The 14,619-nt window shown below is 37.2% G+C and overlaps 1 protein-coding gene across 4 annotated transcripts in view; it reads right to left on the bottom strand.

Annotated features, from left to right (window-relative positions):
- Positions 1-14,619, bottom strand: part of SH3KBP1 (SH3 domain containing kinase binding protein 1) — a 212,823-nt gene that overhangs the window by 101,195 nt on the left and 97,009 nt on the right. For all 4 annotated transcript variants that reach the window (XM_053971068.1, XM_053971069.1, XM_053971070.1 and 1 more), the window contains one exon: positions 2,453-2,559. In XM_053971068.1, coding sequence (XP_053827043.1) covers positions 2,453-2,559 — 107 coding nt within the window. The remainder of the gene's footprint in view (positions 1-2,452; positions 2,560-14,619) is intronic.

Below are 14,619 nucleotides of genomic sequence, written 5' to 3'. Positions count from 1 at the left end.
TAAAATATTAATCCAAGTCAATTAAACCAATGAATTCAACTGATACAGCTTTCTTAGGAAGATACAAAAAAATACTATCTGTGGGAATCAGAGACCTATTCATGAATAAAAAGATGGGATAAGAAAAAAGAGCAACTGGAAATGGAAAGTGAATTACCATTAATGTTCCAATTACACTGAACTGCTCTAAATAATGTGGAAGAGATCATCCAGTTTTTAATCCTGAGTAATGATAAACAAAACCTGCATTTTACAAGAATGATCTCAAATTGTTGTCTATGTGGAAAGGCTTTTCTCTGGTTCTTTGGGGGGCTTTTGTACAATAACAGAGCGTGACTTCGGCCTTTGCATAAATAATCCTCAACTTTCACAACTGAGGAAGACATATTTTTTAAACAATAAGTTGCTCACATCAAATATTTATCATTTGAAATAAGAAGCATTATATAATGACAAAACCACTATGAATTCTATTCCAATGCAATGACTCTTTATGCAGCATTACTTAAACGCAGAAGAGTTAACAATTAAATAAGCACATCCATTGGTGCAACTTTCTGCATCAAATAAAGTTCCTGTTTCAAAAGAAACATTCTGTTATACTTTTTCGAGGAATTAATACTGTTATGATAACAGTAGAAGAGGAAGTTACAACAAGTGTTCAACATTAACTGCTTGGTAACAACCATAATGGAAAATAAAGGTCCCACAACAATACTTTCTGAAGCACTGAGAATTTCTACTGAATTTCCTATTTTCCCTGTTCCCCCAGCTAATCTATGTTCACCCAAAAGAGAAACCCAAGTGGGTTTCAAAAAACATGACCTTAACTATAAGCACACACATGCATGTACATGGAATGTTTCACTTCTATAGTTCTACATTTTTCAATTTGAATGCTGGTATTTTCAGTCTCTTTTGGATATAAATAAATCAGGTATGTATAATTATGTTTTTCAAATTAAAAAAAAGACGAGATACATTCCATAAGAGATGCCTAGTGTGTCATCTAAATTATTTAATCATATAATTCATTCAGTAGAGTTAATTTGTTGGCTGGATACTAGGAAAAGGTTTTATTCCATCAATTTACTCTTAAAAGATACAGACTTAAAACTTTTAAGTAGTATTTGTGTGGCTGTGTGAGGTGAAATATACCTCAAATTGCCCAATGAAAACATTTCATGTGATGTCATGAAACTCATTGCAATATGGAGTTTACATTATGATCAAAATATGTTCTTATAACCTTGAATTCCCCCATTACAAAACTGCTCACCGACAGAATAAGGTCGGTTAAGTGACACATCATGTCTGATTCCAGGGGAAGAAAGATGTGCAGAATTGGTGTGCACAGTTAGGTTAGAGCAAAACCAGTGATCACTAAGCTTCTTACATTCAGATGTGAGAATTTAATCTCTTATAAGATAATGCTGGATGCCATATAGATTACAGTAGAATTTATATTCTTTTCAAATTGACTGCTTAAGTGACAGATGCAGGAAAAAGTAAATTAACTACATATCCTAGACAAGAAAATGAATGTTGAATTACTAACTGCTGAGTCATGGCAGAGAAAAAAAATCTTACAAATAAATGATACAAACTGCAACACACATTATGTTGGCTGCCTGAGCAGACTAAGGTCTTCTTTTTAAAGCTAAGTAAATAAGAATAAATGAGTTTAAATGCATTCTACTTAAAGGATGCATGTTATCATTTTGACTTTGGTCCTCATGCTAGCAAGAAGATATTTGTAAAATCTCTAATGGAACACTGAAGGTATTGGGAGCAAACATCATTTCTTGATCCTGCAGTCAGAGTCACCCATGCAAAGAAAATCTCTGTCTATTTGTCCAAGCTTGCATAATTTATTCCCAGCTCATGTAATTACTTTTCCACATGCAGTTATAACCAAAATAAGTGCATCTTGAGTCTCTAAATATTTTTTGGGGGGTTTTTATTTGGTTTTAGGGGTTTTTAAAAAACTAAGACCAAAATAAAATCCTTAAAATTTGCTGTCAAAGATGACAAAAGGTGAACTCAAGTAGAGATTCAAGTAAATTTGTTAAATGTGTTTAACTTTGCAAAGGTAATTTTTCCTTGTGGCTGGCTTACTAAAACTGCAAAAAATTTCTTCTGCTATAATCTTTGGTTCTTCAGAGATATAAACTCAAGAGCTCTGTAACACAGACTTGGAGCTCTTTCCCTGAACAGAACTCTGAAATATCAACTGATGCAAAACCAGCAGAAATGCTACAGGGGGAAAAAAAAGTCACAAAATCCATAAGAAAATAACCAACATCCCCTAATCCCCAATAGTAACTCAAATCAGACAAGTCAGCATAGCAGAGAAAAAAAATGTCTGATTTAAATTATGCACTGAGGAGCTTAGCATGCACAAGACATGTCAGAAATGCATGTATGTATATTCAATTGAAGATGTGCTCACCTCTCCCACAACTTCAATGATGTCGCCAACTTTTAATTCCAATTCGTCTTCATTTTGAGGCATGTAACTGAAAGCCACCTGACATCTCCTTCTTCTATTTCTCTCTCCTGAGGGAAATGAAGAAAATTGGGAAATCATAAAATGAAAATAAAATTCCATGCTGAACACAAGCCAAGATAAATTTAATAAAGATGAAAAATTATTCTTTGAGCATTGTTATTAGAATATGAATGTATGTGATATTTAGTCTATCTGCCTATATTTAACTTACAAAAAGAGACAAAATTTAACTAATTGGGCTTCCTAATGACAGGCTGGACAAACGTCACCCAATGGATCTTTCCAGGTGTATTCACTACAATTTCTCTTCTAGGCCAGTGCTCTATACACATGGCAAATAGGCAAATCCAGAAACTAGAGGGATGGGGAAGGGCGCCAAAGCTTATAAGGAAATAAGCTCTCAGCTGTCTCTTTTTGTTCACAACTCTTTCACAGGTGTACAAATAACTCATTAACCGTTCTTTCTATTTTTTTCACAGAATCATATAACTGCTTAGGTTGGGCAAGGCCTTTAAGACTGCTTGGTTCAACTGTTAATGTAGCACTTCCAAGTCCACCACTAAACCATATCCCTAAACTCCACATGTCTTCTAAATACCTCCAGGAATGGTGACTACACCATTTCCCTGGGCAACCTGTTCCAATGCTTCACTTTCTGTGAAGAAATTTTTCCTAATATCCAATACAAATGTCCTTAAACACAACTTGAGGCCATTTTCTCTCATCCTGTCACTTGTCACGTGGGAGAAGAGCCCAAATCCTACCTCACTACAAACACATTTCAGGTGATTATAGAGAGTGGTGAAGTCCCTCTTCAGACTCCTTTTCTCCAGGCTAATCAATCCTAGGTCCCTCAGCTGCTCCTCATTGGACTTGTGCTCCAGACCCTTCACCAGCTCTGTTCTCTTCTCTGGACATACCCCAGCACCTCAATGTCTTTCTTATAGGGAAGGGCTCAGAGCAAGGCATTGATCTGCTGGCTCATGTGTCTTCTTGCATCCTCATTCCCTGTGACTGGAAGGACAGAGAAGAATACTGCTTGTGCTCCTGATCCCTCAAGCAGGTGTCCCAAGGCCATGAATATTCAACCTCCTGATTGCCCTTAGTCTGCTAGCTTCAACTTTAGCACTGCCTACCTGAGAAATCAATAATGGACAATAATCTGAGGGCTGTACCAGGGTAGGAACTTTCCATACCCACCTCCAACCCTGGCCCCAGGGAGACTGCAGAGTTTTCAAAGAAGTGGGTCCCGTTGTCATGTCAGGCCTTCTGTTCCCTTCAGAAGGCAGTATTCCACAATGGTGACCTGCCTCTTTTTTTTATTTTTTTATGGTAGCAGTTTGAACAAAGGGCATAGGCTGACATCACCTTGGTGACATTTCCATGGTAGATGAACCACTGTCACCATTGTTCAGTTCCACTTGCAGAGCCTCACACCTGTTATGCCAAGGCACCAGGGAGGTGGGGCAGTCACAGAGATACTCCTACTGCAACAGGCAAGAACTCACACTTATATACCCATGCAGATGTATATATGTGTGTGTGTGTATGTGTGTGTACACACACATATTTGTAAGGTGCACTAATATTAGCTTAAAGAAAATAGAAGGAAAACCATTGCAATTGGGTTAGTAAGGTTAAGACCAGCTAATTTTGATAATCAGTCAGACACTGGAAATTATGTTAACAACAATGTTTCTCTTCTTTTGGATGTCCAGGCTGTGAATCCATAGATTTGAGTACGACCCCTCACTTGACACTTCTGCCATCAGAGTTTCAAGAGAGATAAGTGAAAATACTCTGTTCCAGAGGTTTGTTTGCCAGACCTGCTGGCTTACATGTAATTATAGTCGTATGAGATGAGAGAGATTCCCTAAATGAAGTTGCTAAGCTGGCTGCTTAGCCTCTGTCAGCTGAAGTACAACTTGCTGATACGAATCATGACTGTGTTGGAATGTGATGGGGGAGCAGAAGGTAGGAAGAGAGAATTTATTCAAAACACAGAATTCCCTGACTATTCTCTCTTCTCTAGAAGGTGTGCATTGTATAAACAATCCTATTTCATATAATTTATATACATGTATCCGCACAAATATATAAAGGCATTCAACACAAACAAATCTACTTTCTCTTATGCTATTTCCCTTAACTGTTAAACATGCTCAACATACACCAAAGTTGAAAGTGTAAACACATTCCAAGCATGGTCTTAATCTGAAATTAAATTACAGAAGTAGATTTTCTGATGAGTCTACTTTTTGTCCTGCTCTTGAGTGAATAGTGATAAAAAAGTTACAGATTTTTTTCCCTAATTTATTAATTGAAACTAAAGGAAGAAGGTAGAAAGGAATCCACTAATTTTAGCTTTCTGGCAATATTTTTCACAGCCCCTGCAATCCTGCATGAGTGCCAGCTTTTTGAATGTTAAAATTAATACCTTAATGCAGTGTAACTAAACTCACTCAAATTGGCTCTTGTTTCCACCTACAGATGCCTACTCATTCTTCACCATCTAAACTAAAATGGTCCTAAACTGACAACTTTACACAGCTGCATTCCAAATAACTTAAATGTAATAAATACCTTCTGTATTGAGGGCTTCTTTTATTGTGCAAGAGAGGCTGGTTATTTCCCCTAAAAACAGCGTTCCCACTATGATTTCTAACATCAAGTAGGAACTGATATGCTGATGTTTCCTGATGTGACAGATGCAGTTGTCATCCTGTTTAATAATAAATATCGTGTGACTCTTTGGAGAATATTTTTGAGAGTAAGAAATAAACACAATTCTGGATGTTAACAATGCAGCTGTATGAATCCTTCCCCCTCCCAATCCATAAAGTTATTTTATTACTATATACAAAATCTAGTGAAAGTCTGCATTTATCTCCATTAGTCTCCTGGTTGTCTCACTGCTTAGTTGTTCTCTCTGATCTAATGCAAGACAGCAGACCTAGCAGTGAATACCTCTGGTTTTAAGGAGAAGGTGCTGAGGGTCCCTATGTGCATGCTAATGCTTGGTGCACTTGAGAGCAACACGAGATGTGTCAAGGGCTCTACAGTCCTTTTTCTACTGGTGTGGCTGTAACAGACTAAAAGGTCTAAAGTTAGGTCAAATGGAAAAAGGAATTAACTTATATTTAGAAGTTTGAAACAAATAAGCAAACAAATATTTGAGGGCACAAATCTAATTTGTGGTGTAATCTAAATGGTGTTTGAAGGAGACCACAAAGGAGTTTCCTCCAGCTGTAAACATGCAAGAGAGAGCATAATTTCCATATATTTAAATGGTCCTCTGGCATTAGCAACAAAGACAACACATTGGCATTCAATGCTTACTTTTGTAAGCGGCATCAGGAGCTGAGGCAATGCTACACAAAAAATCACACTGGCACTTATGTGCTGCCATCAGACCCAGGAAAGGCCACAAACTGACAGCTCATGATTAGCTGAAAAGCACACAGCACCACCAGCAACTGTAGAAGCAACACAGTTTGGAAGTAAACTATTTCTAAGTTAAATGGAATTCTGAAATCCAAACTATCTATTTTTTTTAAATTTAAAACCTCTGTCATGAAACAGACATTTATATAAACATGTGCATGTGTGAGTGGGTTATATGGTGGTTTCTGTAGAGTCTAATTTTCCCTGATGCCAATGTCTCTGTAGCCTATTCTGTTGCTCTATTAGGACAAAAATGACAAGATGAAGAAATTTCCTGTCTTACATTTCAGATTTTCCTGCACATGGCATTATCTGCCCATCAGTCTCAGTTGGACTTTCAATTCTTCCATCTTTAAAGCTATATCTGTAACTGGGGCAACTGCAAAGGAACTGTGACTGGTTCAGTCAGTGTCTCCTGGCTAGACAAGCTGAGCTTTGATATGGTTCAGCTAGAAACTAGTTCTAAATTTAATGTGTAAAAAGACAAAAGGCAACTATTGCATAACTGAAGATGACTTATACACATATAGGTGTATAGATTTTAATGGTACAGCTGTTTTGCACAGCCAGCCTTGGTGCTTACTGTAGCACCTTTTTTTTTTTTTTTAATAACTGAATTTTTGTCTTGGTTTAAGACAATTGAAAGGGGAACGCTCCAAAATTTTAGAGTTTTAGCTAATTTCTTTCCACCAATAAGCAGAAGCAAAATATGAGTTATTTATGACAACTGTATCAAAATGCACATGTTAAGAAAATGGTAGGACTACAAACTTCCTTCCAAAAGTTATATGCTTTTAAGAAAATTACCTAATTAAGAGCAAACAGCATAAAAAAAAAGTTAACTTTTTTATTGCTTTAAGTGTATTGAAGATAGTGTTATTAGACTTCAGAAAAAGTCTTAGTCCTATTAAATTCTAATGTGGACTCTGTCACTATCTTCCACAACACAAGGACTCCATCCTCTTATACCCACCCACTAGCAAAAATACCATTCTGATTTAGAAGGCACCAGGATGGTCAAGTTCCTGTTTCCTTCTTTTCCTGGAGGGCTTTGGCAGTGTAATTCTGACCTGTGGTTTGACATGTCAATTCCAACTCTCGCATCATCCACATGCTGTTAAAAGGTGAATGGCTTTGGATGGATGACAAAAAAAACTCCTGCTGAGGTCTCTTCCCTGTCTAGCAGAAAACAGAACTAAGATGGGAGAGAATACTGGGTGGGGAAATACATATTTGGGGTGAAGATGTGTTTGTGGGAGGGGGTTGTTTAGTTTAGGTTTTGTGATCTCATTTGAATTTGCGACATTGATATGCCAGAGAAGAGAAAGATAAACTGAAGGTGAGGGGAGGCAGAATATCTGAGGTGCTTCCAATATTCTCTCAAATGGGTTATGTAAAGCTGCTGTGTTTTTCTCCAGGCAGATGAACTGGGAATTGCCCTGCTTTGACATGTGCAACTAAATCACAGAGACTGCAGGACTCCATTAAGCACAATTAAACCACAATGCAGTATGGCATCACTGCTAGTAATGTATTACTCTGAGTGTGTTAATGTTCTACTGTTACCCAGGAGTGTTTTCTCTTGCTAGACTCCACAGCAACACTTCCAACTTTCAGCCATCTGGCTGCTGCTCTGGATTTTATGGCCAAGATTTGTCTGTGAGGAACCTGAAAGGCTGGAAGACACCTTTTTTTAGCACCATCTCATTTTAACACGTATGACCTGTCAGAATAACAGCAAGCCTCATTGTTCAATTAATTTATTCTTTTGTTATAAACATGCAGCAGTAATCAGGCCTTTTAATGGGTATAATTCTTTTGCATAACAGCAGTAATTAACTGAAGCAACTTACAGCAAACACATAGTACTAGTGGTCAAAAGCTTTTAGGAGAAAATCGTAAATTAACTAAGAAGTTAATTCCATATGCCACAGCTGGAGCCAGGCTTGTGCGTGTGACAGACAGAGCCACAATACTAGTGAGGCTGAGATCACCACTTAAGCCTAACCCAAAGCAGAAGGAAACATTAGATAAATAACTATAAATAAACTCAAAGGACACTTCCAGAGTTCAACCATACACTGCCAACATTTTTTCTTTCTTAATCTGAAAGTATTAAAATGCACATAAATGGAACAGAAACTTAATCAAGAATGCAGTTAAATCATCACTAGCAAATTAGACAAAGCAACTCCAAACTAACAGAAGCCCTAGGACCTTGCATACAGGCTACATACTTTGCCATCTATCTATAAGAAAGAAAGTGTAAAATACAGTATTAAACTGCATAGTAAACTCAACCACAGGCAAAACTGAAAATGTGGTTGTTTATCAAATATACTAATTCTAGTGCCTGTACCTCTTAAACTTCATCATATAAATAGCTTTAAAAATACTGCAGACAATAGATATCTGTAACAATAAATTAGCTTTTCTAATGAACAAGAAGAAATATGCAAACCTGAAATACTCTTTCTTGGATGACAGACCAAGTTTAAAAATGCAAGAACAGAAACACAAGATTTTCAAATGGCCAAACAGGTCTTTTCTCTTTCCATTCTCATTGCATATACGTCATGTTATCCTGGGACAATCCCAAAAATTTTATCCCCTTAGCTAAATTTTGAGATTGTGGCCAACTACTTGGGTCTTTGCTGTTTTTTTTGTATTGATCTCTAGAGAAAACATTTGAATAAACCAAAAGCAAACCTGAGTTACTGTTGCATCTTTGCCATTTCTTGTATGTTCCATCACATAATTCACATAGCTTAAACTGCCTGTACACATCAGCACTTCAAACATACAGTAAATGAAATAAAATAGCTCTAAATTGCAAAACCACTGTGCATATTCAGTTTTTGTTATGTTCTCCTCACTATAACAAAGGGACCTAAATTAAACCACATGGATTCCTACACAGTAATCTCCAAAATATTAGCTTTATACTACCAGCTTGCTGTCTTGAAGCTGACTTCTGGCCAACTTAACTAAAGAGTAAAATTCACAAACACCTCTAAAAAGTATGACTTTTTCTTAAAGCTGCTAACAACTCTGCTACTTCATTTTAAGACATCAGTGTCCATGCTTTTCAATAGATTTTCTGTAACTCTATTGATTTACAGAAATGTAATGACATTTTTGTCATGTAATGACAGGTCTTACTCTGTAATGACATTACATTGCAGGTCTTACTCTGAGCTCTGTTAGATCAGTTTCAAATAAGCCTCTCTTAGCAGGGGAAAAAACCCACCATTGTCAACATTTTATTTTCATTCCAACAGGTAACAACATACGTTAAACAAATGCATCAAGAAATGCTGAAAAGATGCAAAAAAATGCAGAAATTCCTTTTCTGCTTGCTGCAGTCATGACAGCTATTACAAAATGAACACATGCAATAAATCAACAACTTAACAAAAAACAAAACTCTTTTTCATATTTGGCATCTAGGACATCAGTCAGAATTTTAATCCAGAATTTTGTTTTCCTCTAGAATATCTGTACAATCTGTTCATTTTGCCATTAAAGGCAACAAAATTAAACAAAAATTAGTAACACATCCACAAACAGCAAACACGTCACTTTCCAGTTCAGCAGTGCTCCTAAAGCCTAGGAAACAACATTAAATTTGCCTTAAAACACAAGCCCAGACAAATCCTAAATTCTAGAAAGCTAACACTAGGAAGCTAAGAGATGCCCTGGTAAACTGGGAAAATGACTCGGCCAGTCTGGGCTAAGGGTCTCATTCTGCAACACGGACCCTGAGACACTGAGCAGTCACTTGGAGCACTCAGGCGTGTGTCTCCCATGGCAATTAAGCCATGACATTTCAAAACCTTGTGGAGAGCAGAGCTTTGGCAGGACTCCTCACTGGGCTGGGGACACGCTGCAGCTCAGCATGCAGGGTTATACAACTACCTGTCCTTCAGCTCTGCTAAGAGGAAAAAGCCCCAGGAGGAGCCCTCAATTGCACTCCTCGTGTTCAGATTGATTATTTTTTCTCAGCTACCATCATGAAAACGCTATAATCCAAAATAGCCTGCTGTCTACACTTTAGTATTTGAGGGTTGCACAAGAATGCAGGAATACATGTCCAGAACAGCAATAAACAAATATGATAAATTGAAATAAATAATTCTTCTTGCTGCTGCTGGCCCTCTACCACCCCAGGCACCATTTGCTCTGTGATGGCTGAGCAGAAGGTAGGTTTCCTGAAAGGCATCTCAGTAATGAAAGTGAAAATTAACATTCCTTGTCCCACAACTTCAAAAATTAACATTGGCACAGGATCCACACAGGATAGCTCCCTCCACAAGTGGAGGAGAAATATTTCTGTATCAAGCAGATCAGATGTGTATCATTATCCTCCAAAACTGAGCAATAAATTGAAAAAAAGAAACAAAAAGCTGTTTTGGCAAGTCAGCCTACATATAGAGTGCAAGGGGAGAAAAGCCACCTCAGGCAAGCTTGGAGAAAAAGAGGAGGCAGAGTTTTGCAATACCTGCATCTAGCCAGCTCTGCAGCATTTTCAGTTTTCTGGTCATGAGAAACTCTCAATGCCACAGAAATTTTCCCATATATTTTCTCTTGTTCTCATCAGTTAAACAAGCCTCTGTGGCATTTATAAGCATTCATTTTTACTAAAATAATGAAATATTAAGAGTGAGGGCTCATGGTAAGAAGGCTGCCAGCAATTTAGTTTTTTAATATAGTGTCATTTTCAAAAGATGCCACAAACAAATCATGTTCTTTTGGTCTTCATCCTTTTATTTTTTTGAAAAGATTTTAACACATTCAAAAAGCTGTAATTTATCAAGAGGGTTTAATCAAAAATGCCAAAAGATATAACATTCAATTCTGCCATCAATGCCTTGTAGTTTTAGTTCTCATGGAAAGCAGGTTTTATTCCTCAAAATCCTCTGCTCCTCTGCTATAGCCCTGAGTGTAAGGGATTTCCTTGACTGCAATAATTAATGCTAAACCAACAACATTAATCCAGCATAAATGGAAAGCCAAAACCACGGAGCATCTTACAACCTCAAGAAAAGATACTGGTCCAAAGTGGGCCAATAACGGGCCCAATGCGCTCAACTCAAACACTTTTTCACCCTACTTACATACAACACCCTACTTTCCCAGTTCTTTTCTCATTGCTTCCTTGACTATTCTATTTTCCTGCCTGAATAAAAAAGCCCCTCAAATCCTGCAAAGATGCATTTTTGTGTTTACAATAATGAAATACACCAATTTAGAACAACAAGGATGCTTGGATGATAGAGATACAGTCTATTTATAAGGGCAGAAAATGAGGGGAGTGAGTTTGAGTAATACATGTATCAATCAAAGTGCTTAAAAATGTTAGTACAAGAAAACATTCTCCTGTAACTTCTCTTCCATAACTAAAAGCAACCACTACTAAGGTATGGAAAAATAAATGCACACAATTTTTTGTAATATACTCCTAGTGCTTTATTACCCACAAGATTTACAACTACTACATACTTTTCCAGTAACATATTCCCTGTTCTGCATTAATATTATTCAATGTAGAGATTAAGACTGTAGGATAACAACAGTCATAGGTTTAGCCTTATTTTCCAGCTGTGTATACAGTCAGAGATATGCATCATCAGCCTACAATTCTATTCCATCAATTTGAAAGGACATTTTAAAATGCTTTTCATTTAAGCATTATGCACACATAAGCTTTTCTAAAAACCTTGCTGCAATCTCAGCCCACTGATCATTCATGACTTTAAAGACTTTGATATTTATTACACAAAATGCAATAGTCAAACTTTATAATTGCTCCATTAGTCACTGGAAGCACTGCCTTGTCTCAATGTGGTGTTCACTCTTGTCTAGAGGCCCAAGTACACACTCTGGTGTCAACACACCCCTCTTCAGATGTTGACGCTACAATACTAGAAACAACTTTACTCAAGAAACCTTCTTGATATAAAGGGAAACAGGAAAGCCCCTAACCAGAAAAGCAATTGAAATATGGCATACTAACAGGTAAGACAGCAGCCAATGACTCCCACAGTACTATGGGATCAGCAATTTTTACAGCCCTTTTATCATGTGCTGTTCATCACTACTTCAGGTACAAATATCCAATAAAATCTTGCTTTAAAGAGATCAAAGATTAATCCGCTTTTTCTGATTAATCTGTGGTGCTGTTTGGGGAAGGGGAACAGGTGAACTATGCAGCTCCCATTGGCAGCCCTTGAATGATCAAGGAATTTCAACTGACTTTTCCCAGCTATGTCCCAGTCATGCCTTTTATTCAGCTGCATTCCCACAGCACAACTGCAGCCACAGACAACTTCCAGGCTAATGCTCATATTTGTCCTCAGGGCTAGAATTATTTTCTATGTTGGGAATAGCAGCAGCATGTTTGCTTACAGAGCTACTATGAGCCACACCATATCATGATACAGTCATTTGTAAATATTAAGTCATCTACTAATATCAGTCTAAATATCTCCACAAAAGCCAACACCTGGGAGCTAATATGAATACTGGCTGTTCTCATCAAGTGTGTGCTGCTTACATTATTGAGTAACAAAATCCAGAAATATAGAAAACTTTATTTAAGCATCTAGCAACACCAAAGAGGAAGAAATTACAAAAGCAAGTCTATGATTCCATATCTCAGACAAAAATATCAAATCAAGCACCTCACAAAAGATTATGCTGCAAGGAAAGATTGACATAATTATTTTTAAGGCTTTGTGTAATTCAATATCTTTTGCCTTGCAAGACAGCAAGCAAAATATCTGATAACTTAGCTGCAACTGAGATGATTCATACATTTTATTTACAGAAATAGCCCTTTAAGTAACTTATTGCTTAACGTTTTTATCTTGGCATAAAAAGTGCTCTTAGACCACTTACCTAGTTTTGTCATTCTGTGGTGTTCACAGATGTTTAGTATCTTACAACCCAGTAAGAGAAATGAAGCCTGCACTAAAACTGCAATTTAAACAACATTTTGTAAAGACAAAGAAAGCATTTATACTTAAAAAAGAGCACACTAAGGTAGGATGATGACTCTGCAGCAACAGGCAAAAGCAAACACAGCACTGTTTTATATCCTTTTCCAACAGATGAAGTTTAACCCAGAGCTGGAATGACAGCAAATCTGATGACCATTTGGCCTTCACTCTGAGTGTAAACATGCTCTTGTAAATCAATTTGCAATGGATATGTATGCATGTAAAAGACCTCTGAACTCCACATAGCTTAGTGAACAAAGCTAAATTTGTGTGTGGAAACAGAGGAAGACAGAGAGTCCATCTAAGTTCAGACCAACACTGCAGTACAGAACTTAGTGCTTCATGGCGACACATTTGCTTGCAGACAAGCATGGAGTGGCTCTGCAAACATGGCCCTTTGGTACTTTCACAGTGAACAGTATTGGCAGCCACTTCAGAGCCCTCAGTCCTTCAGTTTTCACTTCAGTTAGCACAGAGATACACATAAATGATAAAATATTCACCAATGTATCTAGCCTTTCTCTTAAAGAGGGAGTATATCAATAATCCCTTTTGAGTCAGAATAATTACTTCAAATCTTATTCTGTTTCTGATACTTTAAATGCAATGTCTTTTCAATGTAGAAACCCACAAAGAATACACTGTCATGTTTGTTTTGGGTTGCAAAGCTTTCCTTGTAGTCTCAGTATTCTTAAAGTATTCTTTGGCATCTTCAACACAAACCTAGGGGGTGGAACTTCCCGATCCCTAAAGGGATTAGCATATTAATGCAAGAATCCCACCTAGTGAATAGTGACTGCAGAGAAATGGTCCCCTACTAAAGCTGAAAACAGACTGCACTGAACTAACCTTGAAAGATTTCATACCATTAAAGATAAATGTCCTTTGAAATTCAACCTCACCAGAGATCACAAAGTTCTGCAAGAAGACATTATTTGATGCATAGCACAACAGAAAATCAGTCTTCATGTTTCCCCAGACCCAGCTGACTTGCCTGTAACCAAAGGCTGGATCACAATGAACAAGAGATTATAGTTCAAATACCGAAGAACTGTTTCTCATCAAAAGCCTCATTGAACCAAAGTGTTTGTGAGCAAGTCCTTCCTTAATACAAGAGCTTTTCTAGATTTCAAGATTCAATAGCTGATAAAATATGAAGAACAAAATATTTAGACTATCAGAATACTGTCTTGGCTGCCCATTGTCTTGCGTTATTTTCCTGTGAATTCATAATCTTTAAGACATCTGTTAACTGAAAAGGAAAATAAGGGAATCTCAAGGAGGAGGCAAGCAAATGAATCATTTATCATCTGCCTTCTCTCCTCTGACTGAATCTCTGTTGATTTCAAATGACACAGGAACAGCTTCTTCATAAAAGGCATCACTGTTATCTTCTAATTTTGCCTAGGTTAGCTTTTTTCCTTCTACTCATGCCATCTGCCGTTATTTCCAGGGCTGGATTTACCTCTTAGTTACTCTGCACATATTCAAATTTCTCGTCACTTTATTGTCTACATATATGTATCCTCTCTTTTAAAATGAGTACTGTGCTAGGAGATGAGAAATAAGGGACTGATAGCACAATCACCCAAGTTAACTTTTCAAGACAGGCAACTGAAAATTAAATTGTTTCAGTGCTGTCCAGCATGGAGTTGTGTAGTG

Source organism: Vidua macroura, chromosome 2 (assembly GCF_024509145.1).
Source record: "Vidua macroura isolate BioBank_ID:100142 chromosome 2, ASM2450914v1, whole genome shotgun sequence".
In the NCBI taxonomy this organism is placed as follows: domain Eukaryota; kingdom Metazoa; phylum Chordata; class Aves; order Passeriformes; family Viduidae; genus Vidua; species Vidua macroura.
The sequence above is the reverse complement of the archived record's forward strand: the minus strand, read 5'-3'. Positions and strand labels throughout refer to the sequence as shown.